Source organism: Uranotaenia lowii, chromosome 3 (genome assembly GCF_029784155.1).
Source record: "Uranotaenia lowii strain MFRU-FL chromosome 3, ASM2978415v1, whole genome shotgun sequence".
NCBI lineage: Eukaryota > Metazoa > Arthropoda > Insecta > Diptera > Culicidae > Uranotaenia > Uranotaenia lowii.
In genome coordinates, this window is record NC_073693.1 from 203601959 (window position 1) to 203626619 (window position 24661).

The 24661-nt window shown below is 33.4% G+C and overlaps 1 protein-coding gene across 4 annotated transcripts in view; it reads left to right on the forward strand.

The window, feature by feature from the left end:
- LOC129757426 (protein slit) overlaps nucleotides 1–24661 on the forward strand; it is a 549037-nt gene that overhangs the window by 500226 nt on the left and 24150 nt on the right. For 2 of the 4 annotated variants that reach the window (XM_055754647.1, XM_055754648.1), the window contains exons 3-6: nucleotides 4026–4097; nucleotides 13301–13372; nucleotides 14642–14785; nucleotides 14961–15196. In XM_055754647.1, coding sequence (XP_055610622.1) covers nucleotides 4026–4097; nucleotides 13301–13372; nucleotides 14642–14785; nucleotides 14961–15196 — 524 coding nt within the window. The remainder of the gene's footprint in view (nucleotides 1–4025; nucleotides 4098–13300; nucleotides 13373–14641; nucleotides 14786–14960; nucleotides 15197–24661) is intronic. The other 2 variants (XM_055754649.1, XM_055754650.1) reach the window with 1 other exon arrangement.

The window sequence follows — 24661 nt, forward strand, 5'->3', positions numbered from 1 at the left end:
TTGCCTGAACCGGTTTCAAAAATTTTGAAGCCGAAGCTCCAAACCATATAATGTTAATATGGATTTTCATAAAAAAAAAATGCATCAACAAAAAGTTTCACCCAATTGAATTTTATCAACTGTTTTAAAGTTTAAAGTGTTTTTTTTTTTGTACAGACGCGTTAATTTCAAGATGTTGAATTCCCTGGACTTTAAAGTATTTCAGATTTTGAACTTAATTTAAAAAAAAATCGGGTCCAATAGTGAGTTTCAAAATTAAGATTAAAATCCGAAAATTCAGATACAATCCAGCGCTAAACGATTTACAAAACAAATTTACAAAACCGACTTAAATGACAAAAATGTCAAAATAGTCAATTAATACAAAAATGACATAATTGTTTAAATTTTCTTAAATTACTAAGTGGACAAAATTTACATAATTGACAAAATTGATAAAAATTACAAAATAGACAACATTCACAAACTTTTATCAAGTTTTAACAAACCAGACAAATTTCGCAAATATGGCAAAAATTGACAAAAATTTACCAAATTTGACCAATTTGAATGGATTGACATAAATGATAACATTTATAAAATTGGCAAAACTGGATAGATAAAATGAATATGCAAAATTGACAGAATAAATATAGAAAAAAAATTATACAAATTTACAAAACTAACATAATTTACAAAAAATTCAAAATAGTCTATAATTAGAATAATTACATAATAGTTAAAATCGTCAAAAATTACAAATTGGAACAAATTTGCATAGTTGACAAAATTAATAAAAAAAAACAAAAATGATAACTTTCACAAACTTAATAAATTTTACAAACCTGACAAATTTTGCAAATATGGCAAAAATGTGCCCTTTTCATAAATCTACCTTACGTTGCGCGTCATTCGTTGGCACAATCGCATAGTTTAGTCGCATGTGGTTTTGTCATAAATCAGGACATAACAGATTTCATTTCATTTTAAAATTTTTTTAGCAAAATCAAGACAACCTCTCGAAAGTCAGGACAAGTCCTGAAAAATCAGGACACCTAGCACCTCTGACGTGCATTACAATTGTTTAGTTGTTGTTGTTGTTTCTCTTGTGCTCAGAGGTGCCAGGTATCCTGATTTATCAGGATTTGTCCTGATTTTCGAGGTCAGCTGGGTGAAAAAGTACCGTTTGAAGACCTAAATTTTAAACCTAATTACTTTCAACGCGATTTTTTCGAAACAGCTTTTGCCCTCTACTAAAATGAATCAACAAAGAAATCAAAGTTCTTAGCATACCTTTCAGGGGCATTCTTACTAGTATACATTTTAAGGGTAATTGGGTTGAGCTAGTAGTTAAGAAATTTTATGTTTGGCTTGCATAAAAAGTGATCCGTGATTCAAACAGTAATTTCACTGTTATCGAGCGCACACATAATATTTTAATTTATTTTGATGATTATTGATTTACATTTAACATTTTCGTTATTTTTGTCATTTCTGTCATTTTTATCAGTTTTGCCAATTTTGTCAATTTTGTCAATTTTTTTTCAATTTTGTATTTTTTTGCCAATTTTGTATAATCAATTTTTCAAATTTACTGTTTCATCAATATTGACAATTCAATTTTGTCAAGTTTGTTTATTCAATTTTGTCAATGTGGCCAAAATGGTCAATTTGGACAGTTTTTTTTATGTTTTATCAATTTTACTCAATTGACAAAATTGAAATTAATTGACAAAGTTGAGAAAATTGAAAAATTTACATAATTGAAAAAATTGAGGTAATTTAAAAAAAAAATACCAAATTGGCAGAACATGCAGGTCAAATTGATGAAACAGAAAAATCTGTCCAAATTTACCATTTTGGCCAAATTGACAAGATTGATAAAATTGAGTAAACAAAATTGATAAAACATATTGTCAATATTGATGAAACAGAAAATTGGAAATATTAATTTAACAAAATTGGCAAAAAATAAAAAAAAAACAAAATTGAAAAAAAATGACAAAATTGACAAAAATTATAAAAAATTACAGAAATGACAAAAATAACGAAAATGTAAATCAATAATCATCAAAATGCAAAAACATATTATGTGTACACTCGATAACAGTGAAATTTCCGTTTGAATCACGGTTCACTTTTAATGCAAGCCAAACAAAAATTTCTTGATTACCAGTTCATTCCAATTGCCCTTTAAATGTATACTAGTAAGAATGCCCCTGAAAGGTATGCTAAGAACTTTGATTTCTTTGTTGATTCATTTTAATAAAGGGCGAAAGCAGTTTCGAGAAAATTGCGTTGAAAGTAATTAGGTTTAAAATTTAGGTCTTCAAACGGTACTTTTTTAAAAAATTATACTCTTCATTTTAAGAGCTCTTCTATTTTATAGATATACGATCATAATGTCATAGAAACGGGATCATACAAGATATTCCAGAATTCAATCATTCAAAAAATTTCAATTAGTTTACAATTATGTTATTATTTATGTGAAAATTATAATTATTTCAAAATACTTTTAACCTATAAAAAATTTTGAATCTTAATTTCTAAAATTCATTTAGGAATTACTACGTTCGAAATACTTTAATCATTACTCAGAATTTACAAATCTATCATTTATTTATTACTTTGTGTCATGTGTATTCAAATATAATTTATAGACTGTAAGAAAGGCTACAGTCCACTGTTAAGTGAATTAAATCGGGTTCTTTAATATTTTAGCATAGACGTGCTAAAGCGGCCCCGCTTTTGTGTGACGAGTGGCAACCAAAAGCTTTACCAAAAAAGTTTCTAGAAAATAGGTTCAAAACAATTAATGAAATTAATTCAAAAGCTGAGATCTAAATCAAAGACAATTTTCGGAATGATGACCTCCTCTTATCTCTGACCAAATCAACCAAATTAGATACTATTTTAATGCAGTTAGTTATTCATCTTTCGCTCTCATAATTGGTTTAAAGTTCCCGGCAGCTTCTGAAGGCATTTTCGTACGAAGAGTTCCCATAAAACATCCCAACACATCGCATCGCAACCTCAACTTTCACACTAGAGCGGGATTTGTCTCTCTTTTATAGTGGTGAATAATTAAATTTCATGCGAATCTATCCGGGCGCTTCTGGCTGTTCTCTTGTTGCAACGCTTCTTCTTTCTCGCTGAACCAGAGGCGGCACTTTTAACGACGTTAGCGAAACTATTTAGCTAGCGAAAAAGCTCTCTAGCCTTCCCCAGCTTCGTCGATGGCACTTTTTAGTGGAGTGGAGCTTTTAAACTAATTACATTCACTTAATTTCCGTTTCATTAGGCAAGCCGTGGCGAAGAGGCGCACATTTAGCATAGCGCCGCATCCTGACAAAGTATCTATACCCAGTGTAGTGAGACCGAGATTGTTCAGACCAACTTCGTCGAGGCTTCACTGTTTGTCAGTTCGAAGGATTTTTCCACCATCAATGACGACGACGTTCAATGAAGGCGTCGCTCAATGAGGGGGTGAAGTTTTTCGTTCAATAATTGAGTAGTTCATTAATTTGAACGATGTGTCGTACAACTATGATAATGTTTTGCTTAATCTAATTAAGTCGCAATGGGCTCATATTTCCAAGTTTCGGTTGAAAATTGGAAATTAGTCTTGACATCATATCGCTCTGGTTTGCCATCGAAGAAATTGTAATTAACCAAATAAAACTGAAAGTTCTAGAACACATGAAATTCTAACTGACTTGATTGCTTACCTTACTTATTCTAAAAAATACTGACTATGTACCACCGATCATTACTCAAGTAAACGAGATTATTTTACTGAACACCTTCCATACCCCTTTAATTATACGACACCGACCCAGCATCACCCATCGAATGTCGAATCCGGATGGATCCGAATGGAAGACCCGTAATTAAATGATGCAATCACGTGCTGCCCCTTTCAGTTAAATTGCATCACGTTCTTATAATTACCTGTTTAATTAAATACCATTTCGGGAATTATTCTTTCTGTTTTTAATTTTCGTCCACGCTCATTTTTTCTCTCTCTTTTTCCCCCTTAACAGGCAACTGACCGATAACCAAATCTACACGATAGAGAAGGATGCCCTGATCGATCTCATCTCGCTGGAGCGATTGTAAGTTGATAATCGATTTGATTAATTTATGCTTCACATTTCACTTTATTGAGCTGAATGGTGTGTGCGACTTGCATGATGCTGCTATTAACTCGTTTGTTTTTCTTTTTTTTCGACAGCAAAGTTTAACAGAATATTTTTTACATTTAAGCTTTTTAATTTGATTTAAAAAAAACACAAAATTTCTCGGTTGTACTTTTATTTTATATTTGAACCTGAAAATTATTTCTAATTTCTTATAGAAAATTCTGTCCCTTCCAATTGTTTTGTTTGTCTTTCCAAAATGAACCCCTGTGATTCTAAATTGCATTCTTTATATTTTTCACATGTTATTTGTCCGAATAATGTAGATTTTTGAAAAAAAAAATTGATTATTACAGAACTTCTTTCACAGAAACATTTTTAATGGATTAAAACAAAAACGATCTTCTCTGATAACAATTAAAGTATTGCATAACTTTCTTCAAGCGTTATGTGTTGTAAACTCTATTAAGACTCGAAAAGCTAGCTATTAGTGCTTTGAAAGTTTGACTAGAATCACATATAACTCAAAAAACCTTTGGTACTTATTTAACCTTCCAAAGCTGTTCTCAAAATATCTGTTACGGCAAAATTTAAAAAAAAAGTAATTTATTCTAGTTTATAAATATTTCAAAATGAGGTGAATTTGTTTTACCAGGTCAGGTGTCTAAAAGTTAGGTTTGCAATTTGCTCACATGAAATGTACTGCAAAAATCAAAAAATATTTTTCATCCAAAGTTTTTTTTTACTTTTTTTTTACATATCTGGGAATTTTTGAATGAAATTTTCCCATACAAATTTCCATAAAAAATTAAAACTTGTTTCGCTAATTCAGGACTGGATTAATCGCTTCCAAAACTTCCATTGCTATTTCTGGAGGCTCCAATATGTTCAACCGCCCCGACTCACTAACAGTGATGAATACCATCCTTTAAAAAGTTAGCCCATTTTTGAAGACTAATAACTTTTTTATCATAACTCTAATCGAAATGCAGTCTTGGGATGAAATATTTTTCATAATTCAGGCTGAGAAAAACCGTTTTTGAAAGAAATCGGCCGACAGGATCAAAAGTTATTGATGAAAAACTGGTTATTATGTTTCTCCCGAACAAAATGTCTCAAAATCCCATAAAAACTTCAGGCTCGTTGAGCGACCCCTTCCGATCTGGCCCAAATTTCGCATGAGATCTTGTACTAGGACTAGGATCAATTTTAGCCTGCTGCGCATAACATTTCACAGGTTTTGAATTTCCCATACAAATTTGGGGCAGTCTAATGCACATACTAAGGAGAATACTCATTTTCTCCCATATTCCAATAGAAAGGAGTCTGAAAACTGAATGCAAAAGAGCGAAAATCTATTTTATATACGTAGAAGCAAACAATAAAAATAATTAAAAAAATTTATTGCAGTATGACCCACAGAAAATGTTAACATTTTTAGGAGTCTGTTTAAGGTCGTTTTTGACAATTTTCGAGGAAATTTTTCTGGGTGTATTAGCTCTAAACTTCAGTACACAGTGCACTATGGGGCAGCTCCATACAATGGCGCGGCAAAAACAATAATGTTTCCGACTTTTTTGTAAATGTCGAACATTTTGTACGAAAAATACTATTTAAACTTATTTGAGATGTTTCAAAGACAAATTGTTGATATATGGTATGATATAAAAATGAATGTTTGTCTGTCTGTCCTATAGACTCGAAAACTTCTAAACCGATCAATGTAAAATTAGGTATGTACCTAGAAGTTTTTGGGGTCGGAGATGGTTTCTGAAATATTTCAAACCGCTCCGATATAAAGGAAGGGAGGATCCCATACAAAATTGATAAAATTATGTCACAATTCGAACAATTTCCGGAAGTTACTGAACCGATCAACGTGAAATTTGGTGTGCAGCCGCTTTCAAGATCAGAAACTGTTTCTATAATACTTTTAAACCTCTCCGAATCCAAAACAGGGGGCAAAATTCGAACAATTTTGGGAAACTTCTGGACCGATCAACGTGAAATGGAGTGTGTAGGTGCAAGACCGGTAATGAGTTTGAGAATACTTTTACACCCTTCCGAATCGAAGAAGGGGCGGGGGCTCCCATACAAAAATGATAAAAATATGATAAAATTTTACCAATTATTGGAAACTACTGAACCGATGAACGTGAAATTTGGTGTGTAACCGTTTTCAGGATTAGTTTCTATAAACCTTTCAAACCCTTCCAAATCCAAAAAGGAAGAGCTCCCATACAATATGAACAAAAATGTACAAAACTTCAACATTCGTCGTAATATTTTTATTAAAAATTGATAAACGTAAGCATTTCAGTTGAATGAGATGATTTTTTTAATTGACAAACAATTTTTAACAAAATATGATGGTATACAGTATTAATCGACGCTTCCCAGTTTCATGAATGAAGACTCTCATATTCAATAAATGTAACATTCATAACATATATGTATCAACAAAAACCCATGCCTCAGTGTTTTCATGATGTTTGGCACATTTTGATTATGCACAAATTACCTGAATTTAAATACTCCTCCCGCTTCCAAAAGGGCCGATTTTTTTTTCAAGGTTTATTTGTTGTATTGAAGATCCACCTACTTTTTTAAAGGGTGGCTCCTTCAACCTTCAAACCTTCAAGTTACGTTGAGACTCCAGACAATCTTGAACAGTGGTTTTCAAAGTGGTCCCTACCGCCCCCTTGGGGGGGGGGGGGGGGGGTTGAGAGTTTCCAGGGGGGGACGCCCCCCGCAAATTCGACGAAAATTCGACTTTTCTACGAGAAATACGGAAGTTTTCTTCGAAAAAGGTCTATTAATATGTGAATTTGAATTGAAAATTAATAAACTTTATTAAATCATATGGCAAGGAACCCACGAGAACCCACCGACATTTTTTACATGCATTTAGATCATAATCACAACTGTCACTTCTCGAAAAATGAGGTGCGCCAAACTGCTCGCAAGCAAGTTACTGCAATTTGAAAAATGTATAATTTTAACCTATTTTTTGCGGTTTTGACTGAACAAATCTGCGAAACGAATAAGTTTTCCACTAGAATATCTCATTTGAGTCTATTCCAATCGAATACTGTGGAAATTTGAGGTACCTATTATATAGCTAAAAACGAAAATAGGTGATAAAAACCATTTTTGCAAGGTTTTCTAAAATTATTAGTTTTGCAAGGTAAGTACACAACATAGAGCTAAACAATGTTCTAAAAAGTTTATGTGAAAGGTATAATTAACAACTTTGTAGAAGAAACCATGCCTGAATATTGCTTGTGTAAAAAGTTACATTTTGGCGCCACCTTGCGGAGAAAAATAAAACTAATTCAAAACCATCAACAGATAGCGCAAATATAGTCGAGTAACTTTGTTGAAGACACCGATGAGCTACAACAAACCCTCTAGCCTTCAGTCAATTCTGACCGCAAAAGTATGGTTTCTGGCCCACTGCACAGTGGGGATTTTCGAGCCAAAAAAGGTACCCAATTCAGGCAAGAACGTCTTGCATGAAAAAACAACCATTCTTTATGTAAAAAAAACACGAGAAAGCGAATGGTCTACACCGCTTTCTGATAAAATGACTCTTAACATCTGATTTTGCCCGATTTCCCCTATTTTTTTGGGTGCAAAGTTATAATTCTGATTGTAGCCATCTACCTTGCAACCAAAAAAGTCATACAAACCATACTTATTTATTTAAAAATGTCAGCTGAATCGATTGATGTACTCCAATTCTTGTTTCTACACGACAAGTGGCTCATTTTGCCTCTTTTCCCCTAAATTTAAGAATTGTTTTCAAAGAAATGCAGTCAAACAAAGTGTAATCCAACAATTTTTCATCATGAATGATCATTTTTGGTAGATTTATTCATATTCTAGCTAATCGCGTCATTTTTTTGTACTAGAATGATTATAAATGACTAAATATCCCCAACTTCCTCTAGCTTTTTGAAATTTATGCATAAATCTCACTGTAACAATCGAGCGATTCACATACCAAATGCAAAAACCAAGTGATTTAGTGTCGCTGAATCGAATGGTGTACACCGCTTAGTGCTCAGCTTACGAGAATGGCCGCAATTATCCCAATTTCTCCTAAAATCGAGCGATATGTGGAAAAAAAATCATTATAACAAATGACAATGTATCATAAAATGCACAAAAATGATTGAAACAGGTGTAAAACTTATTGCTGAATCGAATGATATACACCGCTTAGCGTTCAGTTGACGAGAAGAGCCTCAATCATCCCGATTTCCCCTAAATTCATTAAGTTTCTTTGAAAATACATTGTTACAAACGAGAATTTAATTTAACAGATACAAAAAACATTGAATCCGGTGTAAAACTTATTGCTGAATCAAATGATGTACAACGCTAAGCGTGAAGTTGACGAGAAGAGTCACAACCACCCCAATTTCCCCTAAATTTATGCAGTTTCTTGGAAAAAACATTGTAACAAACGAAAATGCAAATGAACATATGAGAAAAACATTGAATCAGGTGGATAACTTATCGCTGAATCGAATGAAGAACAACGCTTAGCACTGAGTTGACAAGAAAAGTCTCATTTTCCCCAATTTATCTTAAATTCATTCATAAACTCATACAATATGAACCAAAAAATCGTAGTAACAAATGAGAAAGCATCGAAAAAGGTACAAAAACATTAAATCATATGTGAAACTAACTGTTGAATAAAATAATGGACACCGCTTAAATTCTGTTGATGAATAAAGTCCTATTTGACTCAATTTCCCCTAAATACTTGCAATTTAAGAAAAAAAAAATCTTGTAATTTTCGAGAATGCGTCAGAAAGTGCACAGAAATAACTGAACCATAAGAAAAACTAATTGTTGAACAGAAAGATGTACACTGCTGAACGTTTAGATTAAGAAAAAAGCCTGGATCACCCCCTTTTCCCCTAAATTTGAAAAATATTTTGTTGAATTGATAATTAATATTGGTTTAAACATGATGAGGCTCTTCTCATCGATTTGACAGTAATACTCACATTCACTCGTTTGTTACAATTTATTCTCGAAGAAATTATATGAACTTAAGGGAAATTGGGGTGGTTGTGACTCTTCTCGTCAACTTCACCATAGCGGTGTAAATTTTTCTCAAAAACACAGAATTTATTTCGGCAACCTAGGGTATAAGTGCATTTACGCTAATTTCAAGAAAACGCTTATGTTATGTATGGAGGCCTCATATAAATTTGAATGAATTTCGAGCTAAGTCTTACAACAACATATAGCCAAAAACTAATGAGTTTTCAACGATCAAGATAATCTTTTTTTTTAATTTTCTAAAATTTTTACTCGATTTTTTTTCAAAAGGGGACGGTGAATGAAAAAAGTTTGAAGACCACTTATTTAGGAGCTGCCATGAAAATTAGTTCAGCTTGTAACAGTAAGATGATTGGTGTTATTTTAACCCTTTTTCCGATTCCTATTGAAATCCGTCTATTGGTGTTGTTGATAATTGAATGATAGACATAATCAAAGCATTTCATTAAAATCAAGAGCAGAATGTGTTTAATGATTGATAAATCATGCGGAAAAATAATTTCTAGACAAAACCGCTACTACCTTTTATACTCATTAATTGGTAAAAATTACCAATATGCATGGTTTTTCAGCTGTGTCTATATATATAAAAAGCAATTTCTGTATGTTTGTTTGTTTGTTTGTTTGTTTGTTTGTCCTCTATAGACTCAGCCGTCTTAAGAGCTAGAGGTCTGAAAGTTGGCATGGATGCTCATTAGGATCAGGAAGGATGAAAAATGTTTTCAGATTTTCGGACGATCCCTTCTGAAGGGGGTCGTCCATACAAGACAAATATTGTTTTCGCGATATTGACGTTACTTTTCGTCGGATCGTGTTGAAAATTTGCACATGAGTGTTTTGAAAGACGAGAAATCGATTTCTGGTGTCAAGGTGTATGTAAGGGGTCAGCCAAAGGGGTCGTCCATATTAAATGTTCGCTGTTTTTGCGATATTGACGTTATTATACATCGTATTCAGCTGAAAATTGATACACGTTAGTTTTAAGTGACGTGCAATCGATTCGAGGTATCAAATTCAGTGTAAGGGGCCGGCTAAAGGGGTCGTCCATATCAAATTTTCAATATCTTAGTGATATTGACGTTTTTATACATCGGATTGGGATGAAAATTTGCACAAAGCAATTATTAGGGACAAAAAATTGAATTCACTTATCCAAATTAAAAACAGGGGTCGACCAAAGGGGTCGTCCATATTAACTATTCACTGTTTATGTGATATTTTCGTTATTATACATAGGATTCAGATGAAATTTGGTACACGAGAGTTTTGAGGGACGAGCAATGGATTTCAGGTATTAAATTCAGTATAAGGGGCCGGCAAAGGGGGTCGTCCATATTAACCATTCAATATTTTTGCAATATCGTCGTTATTTGACATCGGATTGTAATGAAAATTAGCACACGGTATGTTTCGGGGACGGGCAATCGATTTCAGATGTCAAATGTTTTGCCATGGGTCGACGAAAGGGGTCGTCCATATTAATTAATTTACACTGTTTTTAGCAATATTGACGTAATTATGCAATAGATTGCCTTGAAAATTTGCACACGGGAGTTTTGATTCTTGATTTTAAAATAAGTAGCAGACGACAGAAAAAGTAATCGTCCAATATTTTAGCAATTATTACTTAACAATGAATTCGGAAGAGCATCTGGAAAATTTTCGACAATTGACTTTCATACAAGCTGTTCATGACATATTCCAAGTTCAAAAGCGAAACGGAGTTCGTATGGGATCAGCTAGTTTCATATAAATTCTGAAAACGGTTGCTTGGAAACTCTTTCATTTAATTTGTAAGATTCAGAACTGTATATGTATCTGTATCTCTATATCTCTATGTATATTGTGATTTACTAAGTTTTATCATGGATCAATTAAGTGTGTAAACAATTTGTACGGCTCAAATGAAAGGTTTTTGAATAAGTTTTCAATTGCTGTCCTTTGATTTAAAAATTTGTTTTTATAGAAGTGTTTTTTTACCATTTTTTCTTCATATTATAAATTTTCCAGTTTTTTAAAGTCTGATGCCTGGTGTGCGTTAAGTTTTTGACTTTTTGACGCCTCAAACGCCATAGAACCACTATCGACCCAATACTTTTCAACTTCAATGCCTTCACTGAAAATCAAAAGTTCCCAAACTTGAGAACTTCCACCCCCAAACCTGAGTTCAATATTGACAACTCAAGTTTGTGAAGAAATCACAGCTTGTCAATATGCAAAACTTGCCCTTCAAGCGAAGGACTGTTTTTTTGGGGGATTTTTTAATGTTGTTAAATCTGCTTCTACTACCTCCATCGTTGCAGATCTACGTTCGGGTGGTCAGTTCAAAGCGAGGAACTGTTTTTTTTTTTGGGGGATAATTTTATTCCTGCTTCCTTCATAGAAAGCTTTACATATACGTTGCTGTAGCAGTCAATCTCAACAGCTCTTCGGTGGTCGAGCGGTTAGCATCCTTTGATGATAATAGCAGCGCCACTGCCGGTATGGGTTTGATTCCCGTACACGCATCGTTTTATTTTTTGTTTTTGGTTTCCATTTTATTGCAGTATCAGATTTTGGGGGATAAGTTCTCTTTCAAGAGCTTAACTTTGGGCTAAGCCGTCAATAGCCAAATCTGTAGGGAGGGAGTTTCATTCGAGATGGTGGGGAAAGTTCTAAAGTTGGGGTATTTTCGAGGTTCAGTGTTCTTAAAAAGTTATATCGACGAATAATCATACCGCTTATGCATCAAAAATTTGAATTAACGTAGTCTGAAATATTATTGGTGTCTTCAGCTATTTCTATTTTTTCTAAACTTTCGAGTTTAGGCTTACGAAGAAAACTGTGTAACTTGCAACAAACTTTTATTTTATTGAACAATCTAATGAAAAGGTATGAATATTGAAAGTTTTCTTTAAAATTGTGATGCCATACCGCATAAAACATCAATTGAAATAATTGTGATTGTTTTTCGAATTCAATTTAACTTTTTCCTGCAAAAATGCTTTTATAAGAAAAAGCATATGAATGCTGCATACATTTAGGGGTAAAAAATACTACAAAAAACTGTACTAACTGAAACCATAAAAACACACATTTGGATGGTTGAATTTTGATTTGAACAAACGCCTGATGCAAAACAATCATATTCCGGCAAATGGAAACGAGATTTGCTAGGTGTCAATTTGATTTGCATTTTGTTGTATCATACCCCAGACTGGTGACTGAATTATAGAAAAAAATTTCTTTAAAAAAATTAAAACACAGTGTTGGTATTAAATAAAAAATACCATTATAAAGTTTGTTGGGGATATCATTAAGCCTATCTGTCAGACTGGGTAAAGTTTTTCACAGCGAAAATTGTTAAAAATTGTATATCTTTTGTTCGATTTCTTCAATTTTTCACTAAAATCAAAAACTTTTAAAAATTAACCAAAGATGTGAAAATCATGTCATCTTCATTTTGTAATCATTACATTTAAATTTCATTAAATTGAATCAATGTTATGATATACAAATGTTGCATCTAACCCCGTTGCTGCTTGATGCTCCGTTTCACGGTAATCGGTAAAGATTATTAGTAAGAATAATTGTTAAATCCCAAATCCCGAATAAACCCCAAATTATCTAAATATTGTTTACAGGGAATTTTGAGCGATTTGTTATTCTCTCTGTTGTCGATTAGGGAAGAATTTTTACACAGGGACGCTGATCTAATGTTCACATTTAACTATCCTTAACAGTTGTGATAATTTTGAAACCTAACAATATTCTGAACCTGAGTTTGGTTTTTTTTTAATTTTTATGTGAATTATTGACACAAGAATCATCTCAGCTGTATATTTAACAAAATTTTATATCAATTTCGTAAGCTCCAGGAAAGAATAGAACATCTTTCGAGGTGAACATTAACCTTCAAGGGAGGGGGGACTTATTTTCTGTTTATACTATAATTTTTAGCATGCTCTTCAGGTAATCGTATGCATTTTTACTAATTTTATGTTAATTGAGCACATGCATTCACACACACACACATTCTTTCACAAACAAAGAAAAATCACCATCAGCTTTACACATACACCACTGTTTGTTTTTTTCTTTCTTTTTTATACTTTCAGACGACTTAATAGCAATCGCTTAAAATCAATACCAGATAATTTTTTATCGAGCGCTGCTAATTTATTACGATTGTAAGTAGTATTTGGATCCAGAGTCTGAAATTTGATTTATCGTTTTATAGCCTTTCTTCCTCCTGTTTTCATGCTTTGTACTTCTCGCCGGATTTGTTTTTTTCTACTCTTTTCCTACTTCGCTGCCTTCTTTCATCCGAAAATTCCCGGATCCCATTTTGGCTACTCCACGTTGTTGCGGTGCGCTACTGATGATGATGATGATGATGTTGATGATGATGATGATGGCGGCAGCGATTTTTAACTGCCTTTTCAGATAAGACAACAAATAAAATTGCCGCAACTCGGCACCCGATGATCGGGGGGCTGCAGCTTAAATTTACTTTTTACTCCCAATTTTCGCCCGAAAACCTCTGAAATCGATTTTATCGGTTTTGATAGTTTAATTAATTTGCACCGCCGCCGAGCAGATTCTTCCTCTATGTGAAGCAAACATGAAAGCAGTCAACACACAAAAACAAAACTCCTCCAATGGCCGTAAAATAGCCGCTTTGTGGCCGATGGTTTTTGAATTAATGCTCTGATTTATTGGTTTATGCTGCTGGTGGGGTTTTTCGATATTCTTTCCGGTTTTTGGCTGCTAGCTTTTTTGGTGCGGGACGTCGCTTCCTATTTTATCCGGGCTTTGTACTTTTGTTCCAAATATTTATCCACTTGGTGGTTCATCGAAACGGAAGCTGTAAATCGTGATTCCAGACAAAATTTGATATTGGTTTTTAATTGTCAAAAAATTTCAATTTATCGTGTGAACCAGAACTATGTAGGTATATAAACAGTGGAAAAGTTTGAATTCTCCTTTCAGAGCTTTCTGTGTTGCTTGACAAAATTGCTGTTTGAAAAAATCACAAAATAAAGTTTTTGCTTTCAAACAAAATTGCAGAACATGAAAGGAAATGTCAATGAATGTTAGTTTCCTAAGTTCGGCAAAACATCCTAAACTATCTGCTTATTTAGTTAAAGTAGAAATGGAACTTAATTTTTATTCAAATCGAGTGCCAAATTAGACGCTAAAAAGTCATTTCGGAATCATCCTACCCAAAATGCGAAACGATATCAATTTTCACCCAACTTCTATCCTGCTTCGGTCAAACGTCTGCACAAGTACCATCGACTGGAGTAGCCACAATGTTGTTGTCCTGTGAAAGACAGATTAAAATGTTTCGGTCTAATTCACCCTCTTCTGAAATATTATGAATGTCCTCTCACAAAGTTTAGAGTCCTTATCTAATGTGAAGTTTTCTCGTGATTGTTAAAATTCCCCCATTCCAGGGACCTTTCGCACAATGGCCTCTCGGCAATTCCAAAGCGAGCCTTCAAGGGGGCCACTTCATTGCGGAGTTTGCAGCTGGACAACAATCAGATCACCTGTCTGGACGAACAGGCCGTCAAGGGGCTGGCGGAGCTGGAAATTCTGTAAGTATCATCAGCTTTAAGTTTCCAATTGTTGACCAATCAATGAAACTTTGTCCATGTCGTCAATTGGTTCCACTTTATCGAAAGTACCCATATCATACCGCCATAAACAGTTCATTGACTCGAAATCATATTTGTTCTCTTTTTCTTCCCCCGGAAAACCAACCAAAACCAGGACACTAAATAACAACAACATCACCACCCTGCCCCGGGACATGTTCACCGGAATGCCCCGACTTCGGGCCCTGCGCCTTTCGGAGAATCCGTTCGCCTGCGATTGTCATCTGTCCTGGTTGGCTCGGTATCTGAAGAATTCGCCCCGCCTCGCACCTTATACCCGGTGTCATTCACCGAGCCAGCTCAAGGGCCAGAACGTTGCCGACCTGCACGACCACGAGTTCAAGTGTTCAGGTAAGTGACAGGACACATGCCATGCCGGCTAGAAAAATGTCTGGCATACGTCTTATCTGCTTCGATTTAAAAAAAAAAAAAAGGGTTGCCATTGAAGGTGTTGACAAGTGAAAAGATTTCGTCACATGTTCCTCGGTCACTACAAGCTCTGTATTTTTCAAGTTTTGCTTGCTATGAGGTAAAAAATTTAATGAGCACACTTAAGAAACTTCAGAACTGTTATTTTGGTGTGTTCTATTGGTTTTAAATTACTATCAATATTCCTGTATCCAGAACAAGAGTGAAAAAACTAAGTTTCGAAGAACTTTCGACGGATATCCGAATGAACATAAAAAAGTAACTCTCTGAAGCCACTACTTCATTGAATTGGTATAAGAATGCAAAATGCAATCTTTTGTTATAAAAAATTGACCACGTTCCATTGATTATTCTTCTCCACTTTAGCACAGTTCATATATACCTCTAGCTTTGAACACTCCGACCCAATGTGTGTTTCGTTGCATAGACTGTTCCAGAAATAAGCATACTTTCACTTTCAAAATAATAAAAAAAAAGTATTTAAATAAATTTTATTTATTTCATTTAGCACACTGTATCATTATTTGTGTCCTATCCAACACTGTCCTCTTTTTTGATGAACATCTTTGATCATAAGCCAGACTCCGTACATTTTCTCGAATATGACTCATAAGCTTCTGCACAGTTGCATTACCCACCACGATTCGGGGATATCCTTGTCCTTGCGTTCAGTGAAGTATTGTGTCCCAGGAAGGGTTTTATAGTCCAATTTCACATACGTTTCATCGTCCATGATAATGCACCCAGAACTTTTGCAAAATATTGAATCATACAATTACCGGGCTCTTGGTTTGACAGAAGCGGCTTGATTTGGGTTCCTTTTAGGTTTTTTTCTGTTTCCGGTACGTCTTGAGCCCAAGTCGCTCTTTAGCACGCATCTCGTTAGACGTCAAATTTTCTCAATGAGATTCCACTCACAGTACTCCACTTGTGCACGATACTTTTTCTCTTTCCCGGAGTAAGACTGCGCATTTCGAAATGTAATCACAAATTAAATAATTGTTGTACAGAAATGTGTAAACAAAAGGACGCAGCCAGCAGAATTCGGAAAAATATTTGATTCAAAATGACTGTGAACATTAGGTGTGCTTATAATATCCGGAACATGAACGAGCGAGGGACTGTGAGCAAATCCTAATTTGATAGTTTGTTAAGATGTGTTCTGTGATTTGGTTGCTCCTTAGCATGAACCATATTTTCACATGCATTGGTAATTGAGGCAGTTTATAACTCCACAGAATAAAAAATTCATTTTTTTGGTATTTTTAAACGAACATCGGTGCAGATTTTATCACGGATAACTAATACATATTTGTGCTTAAAATTGAGCTTCCAAACATCTAATTTGGCTTCCTAAGTACAATTTTAGTTTTATTATGGTCAGCACAACTTCGTTAGGTTTCTATAGGAAAAGGTTGCCATATGGGCCGATTTTATCCGGGTTTCCCGGATATTCAATATAAAATTTTGCAAAATCCGGCCCGGCCCGGTTGCCCGGATTTCATTGGGAAAGCCCATATTTAGCCCATATTTATGCGTCCAACACGATTTTTTTTGTAAGTTTTATAAAAATAAACATGAAAGGATTTTTGAAAGCCTTAAATACGATTAAAAAACGGCTGATAAACTTTGAAGAGAATATTTTTTTTTCTATTGTTTTCTTTATTATGATGAGTAATTCCTAGGTTTTGGTAAAATTTGCTTGGATATTGCCCGGATTTTGATAGAAAATTTTAAAATCCCATACCTGGATTTTTCCAGGTTTTCAGATAACATAGCCGGGATTTGTCCGACTCGGATATGTGCTGAATAAATTCTGGCAACCTTACTATGTGACTATAAAAATAAACCAAAGATAAGCACATTCCATGTTTCACCAGAACTTTTATAATGCTTAAATCTGGCTATTGGGCCCTTGTCTAAAAGCGTCATCATGACCAATTTTTTAGTCTTCCTTAAAATCATTATGCTGTAAAATTTCACCAAATGGTCACAAAAGCTTTTATAAAGCTTTCATGGAACAACATGGGTATTGGGTGAAAGGGCTAAACTAGAAGAAGTCAAATTTCTCTATCTGACGCCAACATTAAATCCAAAAGGGCGGCTTCCGCTAACCTTTTAAATGCTAAGAATGGCTTAAAATCTAAAACGATCACTGAGGAATATAGCAAGTTGTTATCGAAATACCGGTATCTTAACTTTTCTTGTGCCGTGGTTGAATTAGAAAGAATTTTTCAATTACCCCGAATGCTCAATCGATGCAGTAGAATTATTCAACAAAGTAGGCTCACAACACAGATTAGAGACTGTAAATCGCATGAAAGCCCCACAATATTTGTATTGAGTGAAAGGGCTGAACTAAGGTTGGCAGATTGACCGGTTTTATCCGGGTTTGCCCGGCTATTTAATACAAAATTTGGAAACAGTCCGGACCGGCCCGGGTGCCTGGATTTAATTGGAAAAAGCCTGGATTTTGCCCGGATTTATTCACTTTATTTGGCAAATCAAACAAAAAACTTTTTATGCGTCCAAAACGAATTTTTTAAGCATGTTCTACAAAATAATCATGCAAGTTTTTTTTTGAAGCCTAAAATATGATTTGAAATCTGTCGATAAAAAATTTATCTTTAATTTTTTTTTCTTGAATTTTGTTGAGTAATTTTTGAGTTTTGACTAAATTTGCCGGTATTAAGTAGTAAGGTATTGCCGGACTTTTGGTTGTCAATTTTGAAAACAAATGCCTGGATTTTGCCAGGTTTTTAAATAAAATGCGGGGATTTGCCCGGCCCGGTTACGAGCTGAAAAAATTCTGGCAATCCTAAGCTAAACCAGTAGAAGTTGAATTTTGCTATCCAAGTTTCAGCTGAACTTCAAAATTCTATAAGATACTTAAAATCACATGAAAGCCCCACAATATTGTTATTGAGTAAAAAGGCTAAACTAGAAGAAGTCGAATTTCGTTATCTGATGCCATCTTGAAATCCAAAATGGCGGCTACCGCTGAATTTTAACCTTCCTAGGCCGTTCGCAAAATTTTGAACAAATTATTTTTCGCTTGTTTTGACTAGTAAATTGATTTCGTTCCACTGGTCACATTTCTTGACCGATATTTATGAATTTAGATTCATTGTTTAGGTAATTTATTCAAGATTTTAAATATATAAAATTTAAATCGATTTGACTTAGCAGATGACCTATAGAACGCTTTGAACAGAAAAAAGACATCATTTTAAAATTTTTATATCTGCAGTACAGGTTGGTGTAATAATTTTTTTTATATGTTTTGAAATTGTGAAAAATAAATCTTTTTAAACATATATAAAAATTTTAGAGTCCCATGGGAGTTTTGGACGCGATCTTGGAATTACCGGAAAAAAAAATTCTCACTTTTCAAAAGAGGTAACATTTTTTCTTAGCAGCGCTGTATCTCATTCATAATTGGACCGATTTTCAAAATTTAAATTATAGTTTTATTTTGATAACATGATAATCATTTTCACTGAATACACTTAGTATCTCAAATATTACTGTTGTTCGTAGTACGACAATGAAAACAAGAAAAAAATCGTGATTTTCGAACCCGTCTGTTATGATGCGCACATTTCTCATTTTGTTATCGTGATTTCTTAAAACTTTTCATCTAACCTGCCCATTTTTTATACACCCAATGATAGATTTTAATCTCTACAATCGATTGATATGCTGTTTATGTGGTTTTTCAAAAATTTGTAGCAACGTTTTCCGAATTTACTAAAAGATATCGGAATTCGTCCAGATTTTCAAAAGTTTTGTAGCAAGCAAGCACAACCCCCCGGGAGAGCGTAAATCGAACAAAATCCATGGCTCTCCCAGTCGTGCTCTCGAAATCTGCCGTCCTGTGGCAGACTGAAGGAATCGCCCGCATGGTTACGTAGGGTGGTTTGTGCTGATACGTATGAATATTTTTACGTACCTAATTCATAGCTAAGTCATTGTCTTCATCATTTTGATTGTTTTTCAGCTTTTCAAAGATACAGAGACCTAGTTCAGAAATGTTTTTAGAATTCTCATTTGGCAAAATAATTTCGGTGGCATCTTCTTTGATTTTTATTTGTAACATAAAATTTACATACATACGACTTTTACACAAGTGTGAATGATTTCGATATTAATTTTTGAATTATGTCAAAACAATACGTATTAAAATAAGATTTGCTGTTTATATTTCAGATTACAAATCTGAACTTTAAATCCGAATGAAGAATAAAATTTTAGAATAAATAATTCAATATTCATGATTCATTTTTCTATGTTCACAATTTATTTTTTCTTAATTCAAAACTCCTAAATCGAAATTATAAAATTGTTCACAATACTAAGCTTCCAATGGTGAATTTTGAATTAAAAGTCCACAATTTTCAATTCTTTTTTAAACCCTTATTTAAAAAATAAAACAAACTCTCAATCGTGATTTTATATTATATTATAAACTCGTACTCAAAAATTGTAAGTTTCATATTTATGATACTAAAATCGAAACTATCAAATTGAAATTTGAATTCTGATTTTTGTTGGGTTATGAATTTGAAATTAAGAATAAGCAATTCTTTTGTCTTAGTTTTTAATTACTAATTTATTCATTATAAATTCCAATTCTGAACTCTTAGAAAAATGTTAATTTGAATTGCAAAATTCATATTTGGAAATTCAAAAATTAAAATAATAAAATCCGAAAAACTAGTTTAGATCTCACAATTCGAAGCACAGCATTATGAATCCATAAAGTTATTTCTGAAGTTTTAATCATAAATTAATAAATTAATTAATTAATTTATTTATTTATTTATTTGGAGTTTTTTTTATTTTTTTTTTTTAATTCTGATAATAAGTTAAATCTTTTTGAAGAGAACATGAGTAAAATCATAAAAATCACACTTATGTAAATGAAGAATGTCTATTTCAAATAATATCACTGAAACAAAAGATGTCGATGACAATTTTCTGGAACATAATGTCTTAACCTTTTTAAACACGACTTTTTTTAAAATTGATATGGCAATCACTAATTCATTCAAAGCTTTTTTTAATTCTCATAACACCACGAAGAGTTCAAATTATGATTGAAATTACTTTTATGCTTATTTTGTCTTATATTTCACATGTAAAATAAAACTCGATATTTCTAGAGTTTGTTTTGATTAGGTCATATGAACCAATGTAAACAAATTTGAGTTATTGGCTGCAAACGATTGATAAAAAAGTGTTCTAAGTTATGTAGAAATTTTGTTTTATTTGAACAATGAATAACTTAATAAAATTGATTTGAATTTAAGACGTATAATGACTTAATTATTTTTGCGTGCGATTTGGTTTTAACGACGTTTTGCGCTGCATTGAATTGTCGTGTAACCAAAGGTCGCAAAAACACTTTTCGGCGAAGTGGTTTTTACGACGATATGCATTTGCGCAGAAAGTACGTCGCCGAGTGTCCAAAAGTTGGAAAATTTGTTCGAAAATGGTTTGTGAGAGTGCTTAAAGTTAAACTTCTTCGTTGCTGATGCAAGGTAAGTTCAAAAAACGTTTCTATCATGGTTGGACAAACTTTCAGACTCGTATTTTCAGGCAGATTTAGATACTTAAGCAAGACCCGCTCCATAATTGTTGTGCAATTCAAATATTCTGCAGAGAGCATATCACCGCGGGGATCCTGATAACACTCCAGGTGTTCAAAAGTAAGTCCTGTTTCTTTTATTCTTTATATTGAGGTACTTTGAAAATTGTCACATCAAAAGTTCCTTCTAATCACATGTCAGTAATTGTGCAGATCTCCATAAGAATGTTTATCGTGGTATTCAGTAGTACGTGAAGATAGTTAGCAGGAATAAGTGAAGTTTTAGACAAATGAAATCGAATTTTAAGAGAAAATTCATCAACATGCAAAACGACGTTTCAACCAAATACGCAACGCAAAAGGTTGTATGTGCATGTTTACAGAAACAACCAAATCTATGCCTGTATTAAATACAAGAGCGTATTTCCCATCTTTTTCTGCATCGCATACGAAATTTTGAAACAATTCTGAGCGATATTTTTAATAACAGAATTAAATATGTTTAGCAAATCTTCAACAGCGATTTTCTCGAAACACGGCACGTGGCTCATACGACCTAATCAAGACAAACTCTAGATTTATAGTATTATAAACTTAAAGATTTTAATCGTTGTAATATTGGTTGTGATTGTTTTTCATATAACAATATCCACGCGCTTCCGAAATAATTTAAATTAAGTGTCGTTTTGAAACCACACCATGCATTAAAGATAAAATAAATTCTGCACTAGGTCTCTGTAACTTTGAAAAGCTGAAAAACAATCAATGAAGACAATGACTTAGCTATGAAATAGGTACGTAAAAATATTCATACGTATCAGCACAAACCACCCTACGTAACCATGCGGGCGATTCCTTCAGTCTGCCATAGGACGGCAGATTTCGAGAGCACGACTGGGAGAGCCATGGATTTTGTTCGATTTACGCTCTCCCGGGGGGTTGTGCTTGCTTGCTACAAAACTTTTGAAAATCTGGACGAATTCCGATATCTTTTAGTAAATTCGGAAAACGTTGCTACAAATTTTTGAAAAATCACATAAACAGCATATCAATCGATTGTAGAGATTAAAATCTATCATTGGGTGTATAAAAAATGGGCAGGTTAGATGAAAAGTTTTAAGAAATCACGATAACAAAATGAGAAATGTGCGCATCATAACAGACGGGTTCGAAAATCACGATTTTTTTCTTGTTTTCATTGTCGTACTACGAACAACAGTAATATTTGAGATACTAAGTGTATTCAGTGAAAATGATTATCATGTTATCAAAATAAAACTAAAATTTAAATTTTGGAAATCGGTTCAGTTAAGAATGAGACACAACACTGCAAAGCAAAAGTTCATGAAAAAAACCTTTTTTTCAGAAATTCCACGCTAGCGACTAAAAATTTCATATGACCATCAATTTTTCTATATGTTTAAAAAGATTTATTTTTCATAAATTCAAAACTTATTAAATAATTTCAATACGTCAAAGCAATTAGAAGATATGGGAATTCTGAGAAGTCATTATTTTCGGGGGTTTTTTCCATTGGGAGCAGAATCCAGACGTTCGGATATGTAACATCAACTGAAATTTTATACATTCAGAAACTAGAATAAATTTCCTAACTAATGAATGTAAAATCATGAAAATCGGTTAACATATATCATCAGGGGAACGCGCGCAAACTCTCGGGTCATATTGACCCGAACGGCTTTTGTGTAACTTTTTTTTTTCGGCTTGCCAGTTGTGGCATTTCCGGTGGTCACAGGAAGTTGCTTTTTCTACAGGTTATGTATCTCGTGGTTTTAGTAATATGTTCCAAATTTCATATTTTTCCGATTTTTTTCAAAAGAGTTATGACAATTTTAAAGTTCGCTTCGGGTCATATTGACCCGAACGGCCTAGGAAGGTTAAAATGATTTTAATCGCTGAAAATAACATGATACCTTCATAATATGGGCATTGGGTGAATGGGCTAAACTATAAGTTGTAAAATTTCGCTATCTGACACCATTCTTAAATCCAAGATGGCGGCATCCGATGAGTTTTAAAAGCTGTAAATGACTGAAAATTACTTGAATTCTCGCAATATTGGTAGTGAGTGAAAGCGCTGAATAAGAAGTGGAATTTCGTCATCTGACGCCATTCTGAAATCCAAGATGTCGGCTTTTGCTGAATATTAAAATGCTGTAAATGACTAAAAATCACATGGAACTCCCACAATATTGAAGTGGGTTAAAGGTCTTAACTAGAAAAAGTCGAATTTCGGCCTTTGGCGGCTTTTGCTCAGCTTTAAAATGCAATAAATAACTGAAAATCGCATAAAAGCACCACAATATTGGAATTGAGTGAAAAAGCTGTACACATTAAAGTCAAATTTCGCTATTTGACGCTACTCAAAATAATGACTTCTGTTGATCTTCAAAATGCTGTAAAGGGTCGAAAATCTCTTAAATATGAAATAAACTATTTGGAAAATGTAAAACAAAGTAAAACAAATAAAACTACACATACTAAAATAATTGAGAAACATACCAAACTAAATAAAATTGGGAAAAACGAGGAACAACGAACATTAAAATTTAACGAGGTAAATTTAAATTCAAATTATCAAAAACAAGACTACATTAAATTAATAGGATTAAGATTCGTTTGAATGTAACTGAAGTTATTAAGCAGAACTCTGCTTTTACCAAATATTCCATCAAATATGTGTATAAAATCTGTACAGCATATTGTTTGAAAATTCGCTGTTTCAGTTTTCCACGATGGTTTCCATATCTTGACATACATTTTGATTTTCAGTCTGAATAGATAGAATAACAAAAACAAAACCAACATTAAACTTGAAAAATAAATTACCTTAATTCGAAATTCTATACCGTTTGCATATAAATTGTCAAAAAATATCATTCCATTTAAATGTCACATTCTGATTATCTTGAACAGCTATATCGCTTGTCCGGTTCTTGTTCTTTTTTGCGGTTAGCCACATATTATTTAGTTTTTTTTTTTATCTTCCTGCAGATCTTCAGCTTCGATTTTATGACGGCGTAATCTGCCCAAGATTCTGCTAGCAAATCCGCCACTTCCCGAAACGATTTTTTTCTTGTCAAAATTCTAGATTCTTTGCTAATTATTCCACTATATTTGTAGGTATTCCAGAAATTGCAGGACTTCACGGCCTGACGGAAGAAATCCTCTTTGGAATCTTTTTTTGGCAACGCCAACGAGCCAGATTTTTTTGGGAACGACATTATCAACCTTATGAAAACAACTGCGTTAAACTAGGCTTTCCAGGCTACCAATCAGAAATTTTAACAAATATACGTGTTATTCTAGGATTGAGGCATTTTACAAACATGGTGGAGGCATACAGAAACACTCTCTAATTTCAATTTTTTTTAACCATAATTAAAACTTTATAAAATCTTAAATTTGCTGTATTTTTATGTTCATATGCATAACGAACAAAAATCACCCAAGTTGACGTATAATTTTTAAAAGTCAAAATATAACATCAAAAGATATTAAAATCTTAAATGAGTTTTTAAATTATCATGAGATTGTAAATTCATAAAATTCTTTCATGCCTCAACTTCAAAGCGCATTACCTAAAAATGCAATGGTTGGATATGTCGATTTACCAGCCGTTTCACCAAACGGCTGTAGGTGCATTTGGGTACACTTTACCCTGTAGATGTAGACGATACATCATGACAAATCAAACCAAAATAAGATAAGTCAATCTATATATATAAAAATGAATGTTTGTCTGTCTGTCTGTTCCCTATAGACTCGGAAACTAC